Here is a 25,442-nt window from a genome sequence, read left to right as displayed (position 1 = left end):
GAGAGCTGATATCGTTGGTTCTGAGCATAGTAGAGACAAGCTGCCAGTGTCCACCAAAAGGGGAAGAGTCCCAGCTTTTGGATTATACCCTCAGAAAAACTAAGTTAGACAGAATACTAGATATCTGGCTCAGATGGGGACCACTGCTTTGAAGTCAGATATCTCTGGTTCCCCAGGGCCGATTTTCAAACCACTGGTACCACTGGTAAAAGGGGACCGTCAGCTATTAGCCTAGGGCCCTTATACTCCTGGGGCCATTGAACAACTGTCTATTGAGCCCATACATAAAGACGGCCCTTGCTATATCCCTAAATAACACAGATGCTATTTCATACAAACAGCAAAAAATACTACTGTTTGTGTTCCACTGATAAAACCACAAACAAAACATCACTTTAGTAAATGTCCTCCAGAGCATATAGCATATAAACTGGATGAACACTACAAATTGCTTTGATTTGTCCCTGCTGAATCCACATTGTCTGCCCAGCGCAGTGAAGGAGACCACCTACTGGGGCAGATGTATTAATCCTGGAGAAGTGATAAAGCAGTGATAAGTGCAAACTTAGTGATAACGCACCAGCCAATCAGCTCCAATATGTAAACTGACAGTTAGGAGCTGATTGTCTGGTGCATTACCACCTTCCACTTATCACTGCTTTATCACTGCTCTATCACTTCTCCAGTCTTAATACATCTGCCCCACTGACCAGTGGCGTAAGTTCGTCCCAGCTGCCCGGAGGCAAGATAAATATTGGTGCCCCCCCCCCCCCCCCTATTTCCTATATTAAGATAAATAAATGTATGTATGTGTGCATGCGTATTTGTGCGTGTGTGTGTGTGCGTGTGTGGTGTTCTGAAATAAATGTATATACTGTATTTATACATTTAATTGTCTTTTATTTTAAATCACAAAATTCTTAGCAGTCATATAGGATTAGAACCCATGACCTGTTACACTGACAGCAGACACTTTACTGATGGCGTTATTTGCTCCTGTGCAGGAAACATGAGAATTCTAACTATATGAAGTTACGTGTAATTGTCAGAGAAGTATTTTCACAGTGTCAGACTGGGGCATGAAGGGCCCACCGGGGGAATGCAGTGATAGGGGCACATACTTAAGGGTGTGGCCAGCCTACAAAGGGGGTGTGGCCAGCCTCCACAGAGGCTTGAAATACACAATAGTCTAGTGCAGTGTAATGCAACATATCTACCATGTATAATATAAGTGCACAGTCTGGAACCTGATCCCTAGAGGAAGGAGTGGGAACTCAGGCAGTGGGGCCTACCGGTGGTTTCCCTGGTACCCCTGTGGGCCAGTCCGACCCTGTATTTTCATATAGTTAAAATTCTCATATTTCCTATACAGGAGCAAACAGCTTCATCAGTAAGGTGTCTTCTTCCTGTGTAATAGGTTGTGGTTTCTAATCCTGGGTGTGACCCTTGTAAAATGTGTATATTCGGTATAATAAAGAGGGTGTGATTTGTAAGGTGCAGGGACCAGTGAGGAAGTCGGCCACTGAAAAGACAGCAACAGATATCAATTAACTTAATTCAGTGGTGTCACAGAATGAGAGGAGAGGTGCCCCCCTTCAGAGCAGGAGCCCGGCGGAAGATGACTCCATTGCCTCCCAGAGTTCTGCCTCTGCCACTGTCTGCTACCACAAGATGAATCGGTTTGCAGAGAGTTGTAAAAAATTATGCCAAAGTTCTGTGCAAAATTCTAAACGTCACATCAAGGTCACATCAAAGTCCAACCACCCACCACTATAGACCAACACCATGAGTAGATATAACTTTTCCACTTTTCTCCTAGAATACTACTGAGATTCGCCCACAGGTGTGCATATGAGAGGTGCATGGTGTGCACACACCTTAGGCAGCCCCAACCTAATGATCATAATTAAGTAAGGATGGCAAAACCATGGATGGTACCTTATAGAATAGATACGTACTATTGATAGTGGGGCACCATCGGCCATCCCTATAACTAAGTGCTGGTATCGGCAGTGTACCTTGGGGTAGGGGGGAAGGGGGGGAGGCTACGCTGCAGTTTCATTGGCAGAGATACAATCCACAATCCGGCACTGCCATGTAATCGGCCAAACCCCAAGAAGAGTAGAGGAGCAGAGCAGCAGACACAGGTGGAGCAGCTGGGTCTCCCAGAGAGCTCATCACCCTCAAGTGGTCTAGGTCGGGTGGTGTTATCAGTCTGTGTCCTATGCTGGAACATAGCCCTTACCCAGAGCCTGCATACACCTATGGTTTGGCATCCTGCATGGCTTAAATTAATCATGAAAGTAATGGTATATCGAGACTGTCTACATAACATGGGCACTTTTAGTATTTGAAGCTATTATCCAAATGTGCAAAGATTACCTAGAAATGTGCTTCTCTGAAGAGCAGCTGGAAGGCGTAAAGTGTGTACCACTACTATATAGATAAAGAAGGAGACTCAGTCAGCTCTGAGCTGGTGAAAACGTCTATGGCGGGATGTAATGCCGCCTGAGTCCAGCGGCCGTGCGGGATGCCAGCCGAACTCGGACATTTTTTTAAGGGGGCAATCACTTACAAGGCATGGCTTTGCCTTGGAAGTCACTGCCCCTTTAAAAAACGCCGGAGTTCGGCCAGCATCTCACAAAACCGCCGGACTTGGGCGGCATTACATCCCGCCGCTAGTGTTTTGGAAGAGTGAAAATAATTTTCATAATCTTGTTTTGTAAAATTAAGTCTTTTTTTTTGTTGTTTGTTTTTTTTTGCACTGTTTTATAACACAGACCAGAGAAGCCATTACGTATAATAATCGTCTTCACACATGCTGCCATTTGGCTCTGCACACTAACATAAACCTGGGATATCCGCACAAAGCAAGGCACGGGACCAGAGGACTCTGTACCACATGTTGTCCACTGGGATCCCAACGGTCTCAATCCCGGCAGCGGAATCCCGGTGGTCACAATCCCGATGGTTGCCAATCATGAGTATTATAGTTAGGCACCAGGGGGAGGGTTAGGGTTAGGCTGCGGGAGGCAATGGTTAGGGTTAGGATGTCGAAGGTGACGGTTAGTGTTAGGCTGTGGGGGGTGGTTTATGATTAGAATACTCAAGAAATTCACCAGTATTGTGACCATAGGGGGTCGCTGACGAGATTATGACCGTTAGGATATTGTGCCCAACCCCTTCCTCTTTGTGCTCCAATAAATAAGATTTCATAGAAACTCAAATGACAACAAGATTCCACTCTAGGTATTAGCTGAGCAAATTAGTTTGTCCTCTGCATCATGCTATTTTTTCTACAACCAAATTTACAGACTAATTAATTCTCAGTCTCAAATGTGTCCTCATACATCTAGCCTCAATATGCCATGTGGCATGAGTAAGCTACTGTATAGCGAGAAGTGTAGCATTTTTTTTTGCATGACTTGCAATCAGATGCAATAAAATTGTTTCACGAGACTGCACTGATAAATTTAATGTGCGACACTTGTATATCAGTGTGAGACTGAATTTGAATCTGTATACGAAGCACAGCAGAACTTGGCAGAGGCAGATTTTCCACAAGGCAACATAGGCAGCTGCCTATGGCCCTATGGGCCTTTGGGGGCCATGAAAGATAGATTTTTATAAAAAATAAAAATAAAGCCCTGAGGGCCTGGATAGGGTAGGCTACATGGTCTCGATTACAGAGATTTGCCAAGTCAGCACTTTGCTCAAAATTACAGTATAGTAGTCGCAGAGCTTCATGCACAGCACTCTGTTATCTCAGCCAATCACAGGGGTCACAGGAGCATATGCTAAGTGCCTCCGGTCAGGGTTCGGCACAATCTGTTCAGTAGCATGGGGCTGAGGCTGAGAGATACTAACAGAGCTCTGCAGGAAGCCTGACATGTGCAGTATTCAGTGGTGAGCTAGACATATTACAGATGAGCTATGGACAGTGGTCAGGTCACTGAGAATACAGTGATCAGTCTCTTTCGGGTGTATAATATCAGCGCAGTGTCGGACTGGGGCATGAAGGGCCCACCAGGGAAATGCAGTAGTAGGGGCCCATACTTAGGGGTGTTGTCAACCACCCCAGAGATTTTGGCCAGCCATTAGAGAGTGTATGGGCTCTTTGATGGATATATATATATATAGTAAATACTGCATGAATGATAATAACAGTAATGCTGTGTAGTGAATACACCATAGCCCCATGCAGTATAGACATATGTATAACTTAACTGCATAGTCTAAAACTTGATCCCTAGAGGAGAAGGTGGGCCCACAGGCAGTCGGGCACACTGGGGGATTCCCCTGTATCCCCTGTGGGCCAGTCCAACCCTGTATCAGCGTGACTTGCGTAGAATGATCAGTGTGTATCAGGTGTTTGATATTAGTGTGGTCTGTGTGTACGGGACAGTATCCGGATGGCAGGCCGACATGGATTAGGTCGACAGTCAATAGGTCGACCACTATTGGTTGACATTGACATGGACGACACAGGAAAAAGGTCAACATGTTAAAATGGTTGACACGGAATAGGTTAACACATGAAAAGGTCGACATTGCTTTTTTTTTTTTCTTACTTTACCATCCATGTGGACCACGAATGGGAATAGTAACATGTGCCGAGCGTAGCATTAACGAAGTGAGGTATGTTGCCCGCAGCATGCAAGGCAACGCGGTGCACTAATTGGGGTTCCTGTTCATGTTACGCAAAAAACTACACCAATAAAGTTTAAAAATGTTATGTCTACCTTTTTATGTGTCGACCTGTCCCTTTGTTGACCATTTTACTGTGTCAACCTTTTCCCTGTTTCGAACAGTAGTGTCAGTATCGACCAATAGTGGTTGACCGTCTATTGACTGTAGACCAGTGATGTGCAGTGGGATGAGGCAGGTGAGACAGAGCCTTTCCTGTCATACTAATGTTTGTGCCAGAGTTTGACCTTATAAAGTATATGAAAAATACAAAGAATATTTTAAAAATATCTTCTTTGTATTATTCTAATCATTTTTATAGTCAAATATCTGGAGTAAAAAGTCTATGGCAGGTGAGACAGTATCTCACTGCTTATCTTTTCCACCCATCTCTGATCAAAACCCACCAAATTTACATGAGTTTATAATGCTACACCTGTGTATAATGCCCACATGTACCCTTTGGCTCATAAATTTTGTGTAAATCTGTCTCTGGTACTAACCAGTGCCTCCTGAGAAATTTACCTCACTGCACGTCCCTGCTGTAGACCTAATCCATGTATACCTATTGATCCATAACCGTACGGGCACTGATGTCAGTGTGACCTATGCATACTGATCAGTGTGTGTATCAGTTGTATATATATATCAATGGATCGGAGGAGTGGGCCCTAAACCATTAATCATTATAGTGCCAAGGGCTCCATGCAGTCTTAATCCGTCTCTGGAACTTGCATTGTAGCACTTCGTATACAGATTCAGACTCATTCGCACACAGATATATAAGTGTCATACATCTCGTGAAGTGGTTTTGTTGCATTGCATTTGATTAAGATGCACATTTGAATGAATAAGATCCAGAAAAGAGCAAGCCCAGTCGCACAAGATCTGGCATGCCAAGTAGGGATGTTTGGCGCGACTGCAGCAACAGGGTATGAGGACACATCTGTATAACATACTGTACTGTAAATACACACAAATAAATAAATAAACCTGCTATAACTACTTTGCCTAACATTATTCAGCATCTGTAAAGGTGGGATAATAAAATGTGTAAGGGTAATATGACACTCTGTAACTGGTGATGGTGTAATTAATTATGTATCTGGAATAGTGATGAGCGGGTTCGGTGTAATTAATTATGTATCTGGAATAGTGATGAGCGGGTTCGGTTCCTCGGAATCCGAACCCCCCCCCCCCCCCCCCCCCGAACTTCACCCATTTTACATGGTTCCGAGGCAGACTCGGATCCTCCCGCCTTGCTCGGTTAACCCGAGCGCGCACGAACGTTATCATCCCGCTGTCGGATTCTCGCGAGATTCGTATTCTATATAAGGAGCTGCGCGTCGCCGCCATTTTCACTCGTGCATAGGAGATGATAGGGAGAGGACGTGCAGCGTTCTCTCACTTTCTGTGTTCAGTGTGCTGCAAATATCTGTGCTCAGTGTGCTTGCAAATATCTGTGCTCAGTGTGCTGAAAATATCTACGTTCTCTGCCTGAAAAACGCTCCATATCTGTGCTGCATTGTAGTATATAGTAGGAGGACAGTGCAGAATTTTGCTGACCAGTGACCACCAGTATTATATAGCAGTACGGTACAGTAGTCCACTGCTCTACCTACCTCTGTGTCGTCAAGTATACTATCCATCCATACCTGTGGTGCATTTTAGTTGTGCGCAGTATATATAGTAGGAGGACAGTGCAGAATATTGCTGACCACCAGTATATAATATATAGCAGTACGGTACAGTAGTCCACTGCTCTACCTACCTCTGTGTCGTCAAGTATACTATCCATCCATACCTGTGGTGCATTTTAGTTGTGTGCAGTATATATAGTAGGAGGACAGTGCAGAATTTTGCTGACCACCAGTTTATAATATATAGCAGTACGGTACAGTAGTCCACTGCTCTACCTCTGTGTCGTCAAGTATACTACAAAAGTTCAGTAAAATGACCCAAAAATCAAAATTAAAAGCGTCTGATGAGAAGCGTAAACTTGCCAATATGCCATTTACGACACGGAGTGGCAAGGAACGGCTGAGGCCCTGGCCTATGTTCATGGCTAGTGGTTCAGATTCACATGAGGATGGAAGCACTCATCCTCTCACTAGAAAACTGCAGTGCCACTCCTAGATGGGCCAGGTGTTTGTGTCGGCCATTTGGGTCGCTTAGCTTAGCCACACAGCTACCTCACTGCACCTCTTTTTTTCTTTGCATCATGTGCTGTTTGGGGACTATTTTTTAAATCTGCCATCCTGTCTGACACTGCAGTGCCACTCCTAGATGGGCCAGGTGTTTGTGTCGGCCACTTGGGTCGCTTAGTTTAGTCACACAGCTACCTCAATGCACCTCTTTTTTTCTTTGCATCATGTGCTGTTTGGGGACTATTTTTTTAAATCTGCCATCCTGTCTGACACTGCAGTGCCACTCCTAGATGGGCCAGGTGTTTGTGTCGGCCACTTGGGTCGCTTAGTTTAGTCACACAGCTACCTCATTGCACCTCTTTTTTTCTTTGCATCATGTGCTGTTTGGGGACTATTTTTTTAAATCTGCCATCCTGTCTGACACTGCAGTGCCACTCCTAGATGGGCCAGGTGTTTGTGTCGGCCACTTGGGTCGCTTAGCTTAGTCACACAGCTACCTCATTGCATCTCTTTTTTTCTTTGCATCATGTGCTGTTTGGGGACTATTTTTTTAAATCTGCCATCCTGTCTGACACTGCAGTGCCACTCCTAGATGGGCCAGGTGTTTGTGTCAGCCACTTGGGTCGCTTAGCTTAGTCACACAGCTACCTCATTGCATCTCTTTTTTTCTTTGCATCATGTGCTGTTTGGGGACTATTTTTTAAATCTGCCATCCTGTCTGACACTGCAGTGCCACTCCTAGATGGGCCAGGTGTTTGTGTCGGCCACTTGGGTCGCTTAGCTTAGCCATGCAGCGACCTCGGTGCAAATTTTAGAACTAAAAATAATATTGTGAGGTGTGAGGTGTTCAGAATAGACTGGAAATGAGTGGAAATTATGGTTATTGAGGTTAATAATACTATGGGATCAAAATGACCCCCAAATTCTATGATTTAAGCTGTTTTTGAGGGTTTTTTGTAAAAAAAAACCTGAATCCAAAACACACCCGAATCCGACAAAACATTTTCAGGGAGGTTTTGCCAAAACGCGTCCGAATCCAAAACACGGCCGCGGAACCGAATCCAAAACCAAAACACAAAACCCGAAAAATTTCCAGTGCACATCACTAATCTGGAAACACATTTACTTACAGTATAAAGATCACAAGTGTATGGAGCACAATAACAATATACCATTGCAGGAGATGGCAAATAGAATAGGAGAGGTCCCTGTGTGCAGTACTGTAACTAGACATTTTAGCGCTGTGAGCAAGAAACAGCATTGGAGCCCCCTCCCCATATACAGGGCTGTAGGCGCGCGTCAAAAATATAGGGGCATGGATTCATGACGAAGGGGCATGGCCACAAAATAATATCAATTCATATTACGCTATACAGTAGTTTCCTTTATTCCAATTACGCAGCACCGTAGCGCCACTTACATTACACCAGGTAGAACCACTTTTATACATTACGGCAGGTAGTGCCCCTGTTACACATTACGCCAGATAGAGCCCCTGTCACACAGTACGCCAGATAGAGCCCCTGTCACACATTATGCCAGGTAGAGCCCCTGTCACACATTACGCCAGGTAGAGCCCCTGTCACACATTACGCCAGGTAGAGCCCCTGTCACACATTACGCCAGGTAGAGCCCCTGTCACACATTACGCGAGGTAGTGCCCCTGTCACACATTATGCCAGGTAGAGCCCCTGTCACACATTATGCCAGGTAGAGCCCCATTTTACACATTTCTCCAGGTAAAGCCCCTGTCACACATTACGCCAGGTAGAGCCCCTGTCACACATTATGCCAGGTAGAGCCCCTGTCACACATTACGCCAGGTAGTGCCCCTGTCACACATTACGCCAGGTAGAGCCCCTGTCACACATTATGCCAGGTAGAGCCCCATTTTACACATTTCTCCAGGTAAAGCCCCTATCACACATTACGTCAGGTAGAGACCCTGTCACACATTACGCCAGGTAGAGACCCTGTCACACATTACGCCAGGTAGTGCCCCTGTCACACATTACGCCAGGTAGAGCCCTGTCACACATTATGCCAGGTAGAGCCCCATTTTACACATTTCTCCAGGTAAAGCCCCTATCACACATTATGCCAGGTAGAGCCCCTGTCACACATTATGCCAGGTAGAGCCCCTGTCACACATTACGCCAGGTAGAGACCCTGTCACACATTACGCCATGTAGAGCCCCGTCACACATTATGCCAGGTAGAGCCCCTGTCACACATTATGCCAGGTAGAGCCCCTGTCACACATTACGCCAGGTAGAGACCCTGTCACACATTACGCCAGGTAGAGCCCCTGTCACACATTATGCCATGTAGAGCCCCGTCACACATTATGCCAGGTAGAGCCCCTGTCACACATTATGCCAGGTAGAGCCCCTGTCACACATTATGCCAGGTAGAGCCCCATTTTACACATTTCTCCAGGTAAAGCCCCTATCACACATTACGCCAGGTAGAGTCCCCTTTTACACAGTATGGCAGGTAGAATCCACTTTTACACATTACGCAGGGTAGTGTGGCAGCGCAGGACATCATCACGTCTCTCCCGAGTCCAGAGACACTGCAGGCCGGGCTGCAGGGGGGGCAGATCATCTGATCCTGGCACTGACAGTCCTAGAAGCTGGCGGCGGCAGCGCTCTCTTGCAGCAGCAGCGGCCAGCGGTAGATGGGAGGCGGCGGGAGTGAGTGTACCAGAGATAGCGGGTGTTCTGCTAGATGGTGTGCCCTCAGTGTATTTGCACTGTGGACAAGGCACCATTGGCACACACCTAGTTACGGCTCTGCCTGTGTGGCTGGTTCTACACTACAGTTCCTGATTCCGGGGAAGATTTATCAAACATTGGAAAGAGATAAAATGGAGAGCTATAAAGTACAAAGCCAGTCAGCTTCTGTCATTTCTCTAGCACAGCCTGTAAAATGACAGATGATTAGTTGGTACTTTGGGGGTAATTCAGACCTGATCGCTAGGGTGCATTTTTTGCAGCCCTGCGATCAGATAGTCACCTCCTACAGGTGGAGGGGTAAAGTGCTGTGCAGGTGTGCGATCACTTTTGTAGCAGAGCTGCACAAACATCAGTTTGTGCAGTCTCTGCACAGGCCAGGACTTACATACTGCGATTGTTTGCTGCTGATCGGGGCCAGAACTGATGTCAGACACCCTCCCTGAAAACACTTGATCCCTCCTGCGTTTTTCCAGATACTTCTGTAAAATGGCCAGTTGCCACCCACAAACAGCCACTTCCTTTCAGTCACCTTGCGATCGCCCGTGCGGTCAGTTTTTTCACACCATCCCGTCGCTCGGCACCGATGCCCAATTCTGTTGTGCAATGCACCAGTGCATTGTGGTGCATACGTATGCGCAGTTTAGATCTGATCGCCCGCTGTGCGAAAATGCACAGCAGCGATCAGGTCTGAATTACCCCAAGATTTGATAAGTCTCTCCTTTAATCTTGCTTCATTTATACTGGCATTTAAAAAAATACAACGGAAACTGCACGGCTTACTAAACTATACCGTTAAACTGGGACATTCATGAATTACACAGGTTCTGTGGCCGGCTGACTTCAAGCTTGCTTTTTGGGAGCACTCTTTTCAGATTTGACAAAATTAAAATTTTACTTTTACTAACCACTTAACTGACAATTTTTCCCTTCAAAACCATTAATAACATTGTTGTTTTTTTTTAATTAATATAGCTTATATAGTATTTTTTTTAATATTTACATATTTTATTATGCACATCTGCAATGTGGATCTATGAAAAACTGGAGGACACAGCAAGGAGGCGCGGTAACATGTGATCTGACCATGCCAGTTAAGTAGGTTTAATGTATTAATTTAAAATAAAGGGGCAAATTCAGTAAGGATCGCAAGTCGCGAGTCGTACGGATTTTTTATGGGGGTGGCACGGGCGCATGCACAGCGGGACCTACTGTGCATGCGCTCGCATTTTCCTGTCAATCAGGTAGAGGCGATCGCGGGGCGGGCGGGAGGGGGGCGGCAATGCTCCTTTTTCAGGGAGGAAACGGAGCATTGTGGGGGGCAGGGCAACCCGAACGGAGGGTTGTGCGGCGCGAATGGGGGCACGGTCGTGGAGGCTGCGTGATGTCACATGCAGCCATTGCAACTGGGAAAATGGTGCCAGGACTCCTGCGGCCGAAGCTAAGCTGCGCCGGCAGGAGTCAACCTTAGTTACTGCTAACAAGCAGAAATTGCGAGGCGAACACAACTTCTGATTGTAGCAGGGGGGGAGGCGCCGGTCAGCATGCTGGGCGGCCTTGCCCAGCGCTGGGTGGCCCCCAGCATGTGTTCAAAAGGATAGCAAATTCTGCTGATTAGCAGAATTTGCTAACCTTACTGAATTAGCCCCATAGTATGGAAAATAATGGCATAAGAATTTGCCGGAAGGCATCAAAAAATAAAGTCTTCCTTATCGAATTTCAATCCTCCTTAAAAAGTCGAAAATCTCAAGGTCATAACTCTAAATTGGCTCTATATGTAAGCATATATTGTGAATACAATTTAAGATATAAATAGAGTGTTGGAACCTCTAATAAAGAGACAGGTTTTCAGAGAGCTGATGAAGATTTGTAGGCTTAGGAGAAATGGGCATAGGAGGGAATTCTATAAGTGGTTACAGGACGGGAGAAGCCTTACAAGCAGAAGTAAGTGGTGGTTACCTGAATGAAGCATGGCAGAAGTAGGTGTTAGATGTGAGGAACAACTGTATTTATAAACATCCAACCTTTTGTGTGGCTTAATACAGAGAACGTTTTATACACAGAATGTTAAAAAATTCACATCTGTCTGTGCCCCATTGGAGCTTAGAGTAACAATTAATACTCAAATAGATCATTATAAATGGTCAGTCATTTCTACACAGAACATTGGGGGATATTCAGAGATGAACGCAGATGGCTGCCAGATCTGCGTTCATCTCTGCACATGCTAGGGCACGCCCAGCATGTTTGAGGCTGCCCCCTGATCATTGCGGATGCACCGGATTTAAGGATGGCCCCTGTCAGCACAGCCTGCCCCCGTTTTTCTGGCGCCACCCCTGCAACGCCATCACCCGTCAATCACATTGCAGTCATATCCATCGGGTATGCGACTGCAATGTGTACAGTGCGGGCGCTGCACACCCCCGGCAAACTGCACTGTGGGCCGCTGTTGCGGCCGGGTCTGAATGACCCTCATTGTATAAGTATATGTGCTTCCATCTACTCTATTAACCAGAATATCACATAATTGCCGGGGTGTCCTGCAAGTAGACAGTGACTGGGTCCGATAAGACCCAGATTCGCTCATTGTGATAATAAAGTAAAAATGTAGCTTTTTCTCAGCTATATCTAGAGCTGGTATGTCCGCACAGATTAGAGAAAACAAACAATTGCTGTAGGAATTAACATATATATCTTGTACTCCCAAAGGTATAATCTGCGTACTGGTTTAAATTTTAGTAAAATACAATAAAAAAATAAAAAAATTGAATACACACAAATATTGTCTGCCTCCCCCTGCCCTTATGTCTCCTAATCTACAGAAAAAATTAAATCTATTAGGATTCAAAATAAAAAGGAAGAAATACTATTTTCTTAATTTATCTTATATTATCTTATATAAACCTACAAAAGAAAATATTTAAAATTTTATTAAAAGAATGCTGTATTCAGAGCAAAAGTCTAATTGAAATCTAAAAATGAAAATATATACAGCATATATACAGCATATGTTGTCATTTTATAATATAAATTACAATAATGCTAACATTTCTCTAGTCATGAAGCTACAAGTACCCTGAACATTAACGAGTTCCAGAGTCTGGGAAAATAACAATGAATGAGAGGTATCAACCACCTGTGCAATGTTTACCATCCACATGGTAGACCATAATCCCTGAAAAATGTAGCCACAATGTGTGATCTGTGTTCTACAGTATATAGAGGAATTCTTTTAATCACAATCTTTCCCCATCAATTTGAAGGCAGCTCAAAACATTGAGTTTTCTGCTGCCGAATTCTCAGACCTCATCCACATCTTGACACTGCCCCTGTCACATCCGGTATGCTCACTAGTAATCCCACAAGTGGTCACTGCCTTCCACTAAATCAGCACACTAATCTACTGCTGCTGTAACCATACTGATAATCTCATTGGCTACAGGTTCTTCCATCACCCACCCACTAGAAAATGGGGTACACCAAAATGAACAGGGCATTCGTAATGGTAACAAATATGTGCTCAGACCTTAGCCAAGCCCACAGATGCCATTTTCCTTCATTCTGATATGTTACAGCTTTCACATGTAATTAATGACATTATTATTATGATAATACTATTTGTCATCAGGATTGTTTTATACCATTATTTGGCTTACGGCAAAGACTACATTATACAATTTTATTCTTATGTGCAACATCCAAAGGTTAGTTTGGAACTAGGCTTTTTCCCAAAGGTAGAGTTATTCTAGGGAATAAGCTAAACTATTGTCCTCTTTATGTTTACACTGGTACAGACTACACCACAAGTGCATGTGCTACATCATTAGAATTTAGGGAGACATAATCAGATCTGGGAAAAACTTGTATAATTTGGAGGTTGAGATTTACAGTGAGTGAAGCATATGCACAAGAGCTCTATTGCTCTCTAGTATTGTCACTGGCTGATGTGCTATAGACTGTAGACTTACAGTATATGAGCAATGCCCTCTCCCCTTTGCCTTCTCTACATATTTATGCCAACTTAGATATGCCTTAGGTATGCATCTATGTGAATTTGTATATGGTCTATATTAGCCATACTGTATGGAACCCTCGTAGTGCCTTATAAAATAATAATAATAATAATAATAATAATAATAATAATAATAATAATAATTGTATTAATTATAATTATATGCTGTGCAAATCAGACTATACAAACTGTGATCAATTGTCATAAAGCTACAGATAAAATGGCAGGAAAAACAGATAAAAACAGTACACACTATTATCCACGTAAAACAGGATAACTGCCACAAAGCTCAATGACCAGAGCCACCAATAGGTGGTGCAGCAGGGTGCTTTCTAGTCAGCCTTAAAGATCACCTGTGGGTGGGGGCTGTTGGCATCAAGGTTTATAGGGCTGTAAACTAAATCTATCACTTGCTGCTAAGGGTAAGAGCTGCCGGGAACTACTCAAGGTGATCCCAGACCCAGCAGGGTCACTTCTTGAACCCCCCTACCCCCTCACATAGAACACTCCACCCCTCTTACCAAGACTGCACACAGTGTTAAAAAAAAAACCCAGTCAAGCACATTGTCTCCAACCTCCGGCATAGTCTCCAGTAATGGGTGCCCAAGGGTGGTCTGTGCCTGGGTTCATTGAACCCATCCCACCCACATTTTGGCACTCCTTATTTTAATTAACATCTCATTTATCCAACAGTGATTCACTGAAAACAGGATACATTAGAAAAAGACACTGACAATGCACACTCCACACAGCCACCTATTGCTGTTTTTTCTGTATCAAGCATACTATACTTATTACAAAACACAATTACAACTAATCTTCATGATTAAAGGGCATCAAACGTCTAAATTCTTGACAAATGAGCATTCCCTGCGGAGATACACAAATATGCACTACTGGTGAGTGGGTCTAAGAACAGACATTCTCAGAACAAGGATGCAGTGGAAATATAGGACAACAGTACATATTACAACTGCAGTCTGTACATGTAAAAGAAAAGTGTTTGTCCTTTAAACATGCTTTTTAGTAGTATGATGGCTACAGCATTTTTGTACTGTGCCCTGAGTTACATCCCTGTGGGTGTGATTTTTGCTTACTGCAAACATGTAGACTCCACCGTGGAGTATTTGCATGCACATAAATGCTACAGTAGCAATACTTTTCAGCTAATACTACTATATGTCGTTGGTGGAATGAATATAGAGTGAGGAACAACAGATAATAGCCCATCAGTGATTGCAGATGGAACTGACGAAATACAGGGTTTGCCAAAACTAATTCCCATTATTTGAAGTGCCAGAAATTAACACCACCTGCAACCACTCATTCATTGCCCCTACTAGTAATCCACATTAATGACAATAGCCCCATTTTGCATGAAACGCAGTTAAGGTTCAAACCATTAGAAGGGTATGATATAATGAATCACATATAGCTGCTTACATGGCACAGTCTGATAAGCTTCAAATATATTGCACTATACACAACTAGCAAACATTCACTGGGTTTTATGCCTCATTGTTCTTACTTAGATCCCAATTTATGTCTCCACATGATTTCATTATTGTGATGATTATCATAAACTTTCTTTTTTTTATACAGTATTAGACATATTTGTTTTCAGCTATAAAAAAATCAAGTTTCATTTACATACTAATACCAAAGTCTATTAATAAAAAAATAGCATTGTGTTGCATTGTGACTACCTCCCAAATACATATTAGAGTGTAGCAGAATAAAACAAAACATGGGTTTAAATTATCGTGTACAAATTATTCAAATACATGTTATTGGATGAACCATCAGAATGTTAAGTATTTAGGATGCAGCTGTAATTGTATAACATATCAGCTGGGTGGAGTAATTGCTAGATTGACACTAATGTACCTAACAAGAAATACTAGTAGCTAAATTAAAAAATAAAATTGGGCCGATAAAAATGTGATATATATTTGTGAGGTGGTTGAGATTCAAAAAACTAGTTATCTTGTTGTTATTCTTCTTCTTCATATTATTATTATAGAACACAAGGACATGTACTGAAACTGGTGCAATGTAGGTTCAATGGAAATTTGAGGAGAAATTACTTTTCAGAAAGGGCAGTGGATAAGTGGAAAAACCTCCCATCAGATGTTGTAGAGGCTAAGACAGTAGAGCAATTTAAACACGCTTGCGATAGGAATAACGGGTGGCATTTCAGGCATAAGAATATCCTTACAAAGACCTAAGGAACCAATGGAGCTGAAGTTACCAAAAGGATAAAAGAAAAAGGGGCAAACTATATGGGCCAAGAGTTTCTTATCTGCTGTCAAATTATTATTATTATTATTATTATTATTATTATTATTATTATTATTATTATGTCACCTTTATCAGAAAAGATAGTACACCAACCAAAAATGCCCCAGCATGTGGAGAAGATGTTGTCCGTCCTCTGTGACTACAGGAGTGACAAATACCCTTTATATCTTGGATCAATCAACACAATCTAGCCTCATAGAAATGATCTTTACAGAAAATTATAAAGACCGGTCCCACTAATAAGATCAACATAAATGATATCTTCATATACTCATGGATTGATATTTCTTCTATGTAATTTCTTTTATATACACTCGGTGTGTGCAATGTGCAGGCTTCTCAAGTCCAATATGACTAGTTCTTTGTGGATAGTCGGACACCAATAAAAAGGTAACACACTGCCCTGGTGCCCTCGGTGGTGTAGGAATACGGTAGCATGCAGACAGCAGCACACCGTTTCTTTTGTGCAGAAAAACTTGCATTAAATATGGGAAGTACATGAACCAATGTTTCAGTGCCCGTAGACCCTTTGTCAAGGTGAGTACACACACATATATATATATATATATATATATATATATAATGACAAGCAGAAGTATATAGCTAAATAGTTCAATCAGAGACTACCTTCTGTTCTTCCACAGCACATATATTCACAAAAATTTAAATACTAAAAAGTGAAGTCTTACATCGTCTTAGTCAATCATTTTGTGAGAAAATTAAAAAGGAGAGAAATCCATTTAACTCCATCACTGTCAGGATCCATAGATCATGAATTGCATGAGCTTCAGATGTTTATGCAATGACGTCGTCCCTTAAACCTCACTGTTGGTCATTTTCCTTATTAATAAAAATAAAAAAAACAGATACTGATAAGATACCATAACCATGGTAAAAAGAAATCAAACCCCAGTGTAAATGTACAAGGCCAGGTTTAAAAGGAAAGGCACCCAAGCTAGGCTTCTAGCATTTACGTTGACTAGGTATAAATGCATGTCATTTATAAAATAATTAAAAAAAAATACTATTAATCAGACACATGAAACTGAACTGATTAAAAAAAACTCAAATGGACAAATGTAGCTAAAACAAATTTGTGTTATAATGGGGCAATTCTACTGGAATCAGAATAAATCTCAATCAGGGCCCTTAGAGTCGAAACACTGGTGTAAATACCCCTCTGTACTAAAGCGAACAGAGTCAAATTCAAAGATTCCTTGGATAACTAAAGTCAATCCTCCTTGTGTTCAATACATCCAGGGTGTATTAGACCTTAAAGAGGTTTTCCACCATCAGATGACAAAAAATGAATTGGCCTATTTATGCTTTCCTACAACTTTAGTGTCAGCATAAACTAATAGTGTCAAAATAGTTTTAATTCATAGTTGAAGTTTTACCATTATTTAGATGCATTTTATTTGACCAAATTGTAGCAAAAAATAAGCTCAAACTGGCTGATGTCAGGTGTGTTATATATTAATTTCCTTAACATAGAAACACAGCAAACATAGAGGGATCGTGTTCGTTTCCTACTGCTGGTTTTTACAACTAGATACATAAAGAGGAAAAAGCAGAAAGGGAGTTTGCCTTCATAGTCCCACATATAAAGATGCTTCTACAAACACATAATTATGGCTATTTTGTCAACTGGAAATCTATATTTGTGGATAGGATTCATCTCCTTAATAAATATGTTATATGAAATTACTTGAAGAATACACATCAAGGGGTAATGTGGCATAAATTCCAAAAGTGTGGAATAGTTCTTCTGTACTCCCATTATTGTACAAGGGATGAACAAATTGTAGAAAAAGAAGTCAGCAGGGTGGTGGCTCACTAAAGGCATATGTTTTTTCCCCAGCATCATGGGCCTATATAGACAACACACAACGGCAAGTTGGCATTCAAGATGTGCAAGAATACAAGTCTGTAGTGATGATAAACTAAAGATTACTTGATCTATGTTCACTTCTGAATACCATTAGCAGTAGTAGAAAACGTAAAGAGTAGACTTTTTTATATTTTTTATATATGCTCTCTTAGCCCACTTGGCCATTGAAAAAGAACACCTATCCACTGAGTGCAGGTAACACTGAAAAAAAACACCTATCCACTGAGTGCAGGTAACACTGAAAAAGAACACTGATCCACTGAGTGCAGGTAACACTGAAAAAGAACACTGATCCACGGAGTGCAGGTAACGCTGAAAAAGAACACCGATTCACTGAGTGCAGGTAACACTGAAACAGAACACCGATCCACTGAGTGCAGGTAACACTGAAAAAGAACATCGATTCACTGAGTGCAGGTAACACTGAAAAAGAACACCTATCCACTGAGTGCAGGTAACACTGAAAAAGAACATCGATCCACTGAGTGCAGGTAACACTCAAAAAGAACACCGATCCAGTGAGTGCAGGTAACACTGAAAAAGAACACAAATCCACTGAGCGCAGGTAAACCTTAAGACTTCAATAAATCATTCCCTATTTCTTTAACTCTTTCTAACTCAGTTGGATTTTGAATTCAAACACAGACCCACCAAGCTGGGGTAAAACATATGACTTAGTATAAAGTAGAAGAGGAAAGTATTATTAAGTCCTTGCACTATTAAGAGTTTTCTACAATGTATTGCCATTAAGATAGATAGATAGATAGATAGATAGATAGATAGATAGATAGATAGATAGACAGACAGACAGACAGACAGACAGACAGACACACACACACACACACACACACACACACACACACACACACACACGCCAAGTCATAGCCGGATGGCAATAGCAATATATATATTGCTATTAATATAATAAACATATATATATATATATATATATATATATATATATATATAAAATATATATATATACATATATATATTTATATATATTCAGCACATATTCAACATATTCCACATAAAATAAAATCTAAAATACCTAAATTCTTACTGTAAAGTAATAAGATGATGATGCCGTTATTATTATTATCATCATTACATCATCATCATTATTATTATTATTATTATTATTATTATTATTAGTATTATTATTAGTATTATTATTACTGCTACTACTATTTAGCTTTCATGGACTACACAATCAAGTTGGAAAGACAATTATTTCTAAATTGAACATTAATGTTTAAATACAGTTGTTCAGCATTTTTTTTATAAAATGAAACACAGGGTTCAATTTAGAAATAATTATCTTTCCAACTTTATTATTAATAATCAAAGCAGTATTTTAAGATAGATAGATAGATAGATAGATAGATAGATAGATAGATAGATAGATAGATAGATAGATAGATAGATAGATAGATTTTTTTAATTTATATATATATTTTTTTTTTTTATTATTATTATTTTTTATTTTTTTATTTTTTATTTTTCCAAAAGAACTGGCACTCTACAAAACAGCTCATCATCCCGGTGCTTGCCACAAGCAGTTGCAATACAATATCAGATAGATAGATAGATAGATAGATAGATAGATAGATAGATAGATAGATAGATAATTGAATGGGCTTCCAGGTTCGTAGCACCCCATGAAATGTATTTATTTTATTTATTAATAGTTTCTTATATAGCGCAGCATATTCCATTGCGCTTTACAATTAGAACAACAGTAATAGAACAAAACTGGGTAAAAACAGACAGACATAGTGGTAGGAGGCCCTGCTCGCAAGCTTACAAAATTTAGCCCTGTATTTATTCAACTATACATTTAAAGCAAAGATTTTTAAATATAGCATTTAGACAAATCACAAAAGTAACACTACTTCTATATCTGCATATGCGTATGTTCCAGTCATATAGAGCCAAGTGAATACTCAGCAAGTCAATAATGAGTTATTTACATATTTTATTTTTGCATCATTTAGATGTTAGACACTGTACTAGACTGCATCAATATATAAATATATCCAATACAATTATTATTGCATTTACCACTAAAAAATTATTTAGACACTTTTAGGAAAAAAACTTTTTTTAACTCACTGAAGTATAAAAATAAACACAATCATGTAGAATCTGTTATGAATGGAAATACTGTAGTATGTTTGCTTCATTGCTCCTATGTGCATTATGCTAATAGAGTACAAAATGATTTTATTACAGGTAAGGGCAATAAAGATTTGGAACTCCCTGCTGGAGAAGGTAATGGCAGACTCTGTGAATGCATTTAAAAATGGATTGGACAAATTTCTAACTGGAAAAAGTATCCAGGGTTATAGCATTTAACATAGTGACATTAATATCTGGGAGTGGCAAGAATCATAGTTGTCAATTGGTACTTAACCATTACTTCAGCAGGTGCAGTATAATATGAACAGCTTAACACAGAATACAGGTTGAACCCAAATGGCATTTTACCTCTTTTCAACCTCACTATGTAACTATGTAACTATGTAACTATGTAAGGTACAATAAAAAATGATATAGTCTAGTTAAGGCAACATGAACAGTAGTACATTGCCGTAAACAGGAAAGCTTTGAAAGCATCTAACTATATTAATCTCACTCAGTGAAGCTTTAGAGAACCTGGTGCTGATGAGACTGTACCTCACAATGGGCTTTAAAGCTATTTATTTTACTTGGGAAGGAAATTCATACAATATTAAATCTGCCCATAGAAAAGCAGCTTTATTTTGGAATAATATAATTGTAATAATTCTTTGTGATGCAAATGTGTGCTCTTTTTGCTAAAGATGCCAAAATAAATATTTTCTAATGAAAATTATTGACATACAGAAGGTTGAGAGCACAATGCAACCATTTAGATTAGACATCAGTTATTAAAGGACAATCACATATGGTCACAACAGGCCCACAGGCAGTAATCTGTCCTACAAAGATATTATGCTTGTAATGAATGGGTTAAAATAGGTTGATATTATTGATTCTATATGATTTTGGTTTAATTGAAACTGACCAAAGATAAATTTATACAATTATGTGCTTTGCCACATGGCTAAAATGCACCTGATATTTCTGGGTGTTGCTGTACGTACATATATACTATGTACATATGTATGTATATTTAGGTATTTATGTATATATATATATATATATATATATATATATAAAATTTGTAGAATTACTAAAAATCAGTGCACTACAAAATTACGGTTAATAGGAATATTTCGCCCTTTTTAATTTTAGATCATTTTTAATGCTAGAGCCTAATAAAATTAGACTTAACAAATTAACAAAATAGTGATCTGTGTAATTATGGAGTGAATAAAGTGAAACAACAAACAAAAATGAAGTGAGTCTTACATATTATCCAATACAATACATAAAACCCATATATACAGTGTACTGTACGGAACTTAGTACACTAATGAGGTAGCTGTTTTGCTAACATAAATGATTAATGAAATGTCTGCCTGCTGCAGTTCTATCAGTTCTACAAGTGAGCAGATGTTATCTACAGTAGGTTATGTTCACAAGTAATATACTGTATACACATCCCCAATTACTGTAGTTACTGAAGTGGTTTATTAAGTAAAATTCAAAACTGAACAATTATATATATGTAAAGTGCAAGAATATTTTTGATGTTCTAAAAAGATAGCAGGATCTTATCTCTTCCTCTGCTTTTTAAACACTGTTCATCTAAATTTAGTTTATGGGGTTTTAATAGTTTTGCTAAGCAGAATTGTAAATCAGATTTGCAACATGAATTTCAGATTTAAAAACATTAGCTCTTTCTTGTTTATGGCTCAAATGTCAATTTATAAAATGCTTCAAAAGTTTCCACTAATCATTCATATACAAAGTAAACACATTAGACATTAGTAACACAGAAGTTTCAAAGGTAATTTACAACTTAAATGTATAAAACAAATCTAGATAAAGATAAAAGCATATGTAAAAAAATAATTATTTGCTGTGCAGTCATGTGTTTGCCTGTGATGCACAAAAATTACCTTTTTTATGAATTTATCTACTGATTAATCCATCGATAAAATCTATGTCTGTTTATTTATAAACAATGTTACCATTTTCGTAATTTTCTTTTTTGACTGACAATTTATGTGGTGGATTTCTACAATTATTCTGATAATTATTACTTAATTGAGAAATGCGATGGTTGCCAGTGGTGTGGCGTTATTAAGTCTGTATGGTTGCCTTGACAAGTGTGCGTCTGTACAGATGACACGATTACCGGATGGTACTAATGAAAGGACAGAAAGTGTATATATCTCTAGACACTTTTTGGCTGTATTTCTTCAGCGCTACAACACAAATTGGTGAAAGCACTTTTCAATTGCTTAATGTAGATTATGAACTCAGCAAAGGAAAGAAAGGGGACAAGGGTTATCGCTGCACGATTATCCCTAGGTGTGATCACTGATTTCCGTTGCACAGATTTGCGATAATCACCAATTTAACGCTACGAAAGATATTATCCAAAATTGATATATAGCTTACAGTATATTGTATGAGCAGTCAGGTATATTGGTGACTAAATTTATCAATCACACAGTGTAAACTAGTGCCATTATCCTTGCATTATTCATCTGACAAAACTCACAGTACTAATGAGAAACAACCAAAACTTGGAGCTGGGGAATAACAGCAATGCAGTCTGGATTGTAACAGGCACTAGCTGTCTGTGGCTAAATAACACACAGATCAAAAGTTCAAAACCTCTGACGCTTAATCTTAATAAATGACAAATATGCGGAATTCTAAATGATACCGACGCAGACACCGCTGATATGTTATCAAGCATTAGTTGTAATATCAATCTTCAGTGTATAATTATATACTGTATCAGTTACACATTCTAGACTTATTATTGTATGCTTAGTTACTGTCTACTTGCATTATTAGGAGCGTGTAAAATGTAATTTAGCATAAATAGCATCATAAATCTGTATCATCATCATAAATGTTTATTCATCTTATTGTATTGTTATGTAACTCTAAAATTAGTTTTCCGTTACTAAAATAAATCCCATGTTCTGTGTAATAACAAAATATTACACAAAATCCATTTTCTAACCTAACAAATATCGCCATTCTATTCATAGGTGTTTCCCAAACTAGAGACGCATCTTCATTTATCAAAGATCAAGATGCTGCTTATCTGCGTCTATCAAAATGTATCAAATTAGCATAAAAATGATAACATCATAAATATATTTATTTGCTATTCATAAATTTGCAATATAAATTAATAATAAAAAAAGGATCTGGAAGCAAATTCTACGTAATAAGTTATTTTTCGTTAAAAAAAAACAAGACAATACTGATGATTTCAGTTAATTAGTAGGATATACTGTAGTCAGTTGATTTTTGTGTCATTAAGCTACCAAGAACGAATAATATGATTACTGTTTCACTGGAAGTCTCTTGCATTAACCGAGATCAGTATCTAATTGGTGTATTTGGATATTTGGTTTTATTTGTAATCTGTCTCTAATAACTAATAACTCTAATAACTGTCTCTAATAAATGTGACAATGGCCTGATAACCAGGACGACTTGTAGGGACTGGACCCTTTCCTGCTGGTAACAAGTGCACGGACGTGGCTTCCTGCACTGACCAGTGTGATGCAGAACTACAGAATTATTCGGATAAATTCACGAGATAACACTAATGCCGAATCACGAACCGGCTGCTGCTCTGTCCTGAAGTGACAGAAATAAATGGAGTTCCCTGTACATGAACATGCAATATCTAGACACATAATATTGCACACACAGAAATCTTTCATGAGGTTAATTTGCACGGTGTAATTTGTAAATAAACTACATAAACCTCCTGTACCAGTCTCACGCAACTCTCCATACAGAGGGATTGCACCACGAATACTGCTGAACGTTATTATAGACAGAAATATACAGTATAATTAATGTGCAGACAAAGTGAAAGTGGAATCAGAAGCTAGAAGCTGGAAATTCTAAACTATATATAGTAATCAACGCAATGACACGTAAATATCTATTACTACTTCTCACTGGTCAAAAGTGACATAACCCAATAATACTATAATCTGATTACACATGCAATTTCCTCCACACGAGATAACGTGCGATTGGGAGTCAAATAAACCGTGCCATTCCCATTATATATATAGTATCACTACTGAAGGGAAGCTCGGTTCACTATTATTAAATTATTGTGCCAATAACTATAATTATAACATCATATATATATATATATATATATATATATATATATATATAAACACACACACACACACACACACACACACACACACACACACACACACACACACACACACACACACACTCTTCAGGTGTCTATCGTCTTCCAAAATAGGTGACCTTTCATGTCTCACTAGTTCTTATTGTCATTAGACTGCAAGCTCCTAAGGGTACAATAGAAGCGGAGAGCCATAGAGAATAAGAGCATATAAAACTAATTTGCGTATCTACCTGAGTGTATTAGCAGATAGAGAAGTATTAATTTGTTTATACTGTAAATAGGTATTTACACAATTTATCTCACGGTGCGCTGTTGTCGCTAACCTGAAAATCAACGCACAGTGACCTTTAGGTGCGATGTGAGTACAAGTTTATTATCTAGTTCTCACAGTGCACCTAAAGGTCATTTACAATTACACCGACAAAGCAGTTCTTCCCTTATATACTGTAACCTCTATTGCATATACTGTAACTTCTGCATTCCTCTTATATCACTACAACCTCCCATCACACATCCCTATACAGCCCATGTTACTGAAGCGCTTACCATTATGTGAGGACTCTTGGTTTCCAAACATCGACTTGTCCCCATGGGGATCTGCTGGTCTTGGGACATCACCTCTCAGCAGATATTGCCAAGAAAAACCTCAGGATGAAGTTGGTTTAAATGCCATCAACTTCCCCTTTATATTCCAGGCAGCCTATACAGACCAGCTCCAAACAACAAATAAGAACTTTCTAGTAGGCATTTAAACCATTTGCAACAAAAGATGTGTCTTTTTAATGAAGCAATTTGAATCTAGATTGATTTTTTTTCCTGCACTTAACCCGTGCCTCTTGAGGTAATCGTTTCGTTCCCATGTAATCCAAAGCAGGGAAGGGAGAAAAAAAAACACAAACTACCTGCAATTAGAAATTGCAGCAAATGCCCAGGATAAGAGGCAGCAAGTGTCAATTTCAGCTGTCAATCAGGTAATCCATCAGGCCACCCAAAGAATTGCAAATTTGATTTCTTTTAATGGTTGTAATTAAAAATCGATTTATTTTTTCCTTTATGCACAAAACTACATTTGTTTAAACGATCATGGAAACTGTACTTTTTACAATAAACCTGTAGAAACCAGTTTCCATACGCCAATTACACAGTCTCTGTGAACGTTTAGCGCTATTGCAGCAATATTAGTGTGTATCATATTTTCTTGTCTTTTCTATGGAATAGTAACTTTGTTACGTGCTGTAATCTGTAATATATTCTGTGTTGCTATTTATGTGTGTAGTGTTATTCACTATAATAATTGTAACTCGTTGTGTGCTGGTTTACTAATAAACCAGAATGCAAGAAAACTATACAGAGATATATCTCACCTTTC

At 39.6% G+C, this 25,442-nt stretch overlaps 1 protein-coding gene across 3 annotated transcripts in view; it reads right to left on the bottom strand.

Moving 5' to 3' along the window:
- Window positions 1-25,442, bottom strand: part of LHX6 (LIM homeobox 6) — a 193,451-nt gene that overhangs the window by 167,229 nt on the left and 780 nt on the right. The window contains exons 1-2 of one of the 3 annotated variants that reach the window (XM_063936932.1): window positions 25,438-25,442; window positions 24,620-24,691 (exon numbers count right to left, since the gene is read on the bottom strand). The exon at window positions 25,438-25,442 is cut by the window's right edge and continues 780 nt beyond it. In XM_063936932.1, coding sequence (XP_063793002.1) covers window positions 24,620-24,691; window positions 25,438-25,442 — 77 coding nt within the window. Of the gene's footprint in view, window positions 1-24,619; window positions 24,922-25,437 lie in introns of those variants that run through there. The other 2 variants (XM_063936930.1, XM_063936931.1) reach the window with 2 other exon arrangements.

Source organism: Pseudophryne corroboree, chromosome 8 (assembly GCF_028390025.1).
Source record: "Pseudophryne corroboree isolate aPseCor3 chromosome 8, aPseCor3.hap2, whole genome shotgun sequence".
NCBI classification, from domain to species: domain Eukaryota; kingdom Metazoa; phylum Chordata; class Amphibia; order Anura; family Myobatrachidae; genus Pseudophryne; species Pseudophryne corroboree.
The sequence above is the reverse complement of the archived record's forward strand: the minus strand, read 5'-3'. Positions and strand labels throughout refer to the sequence as shown.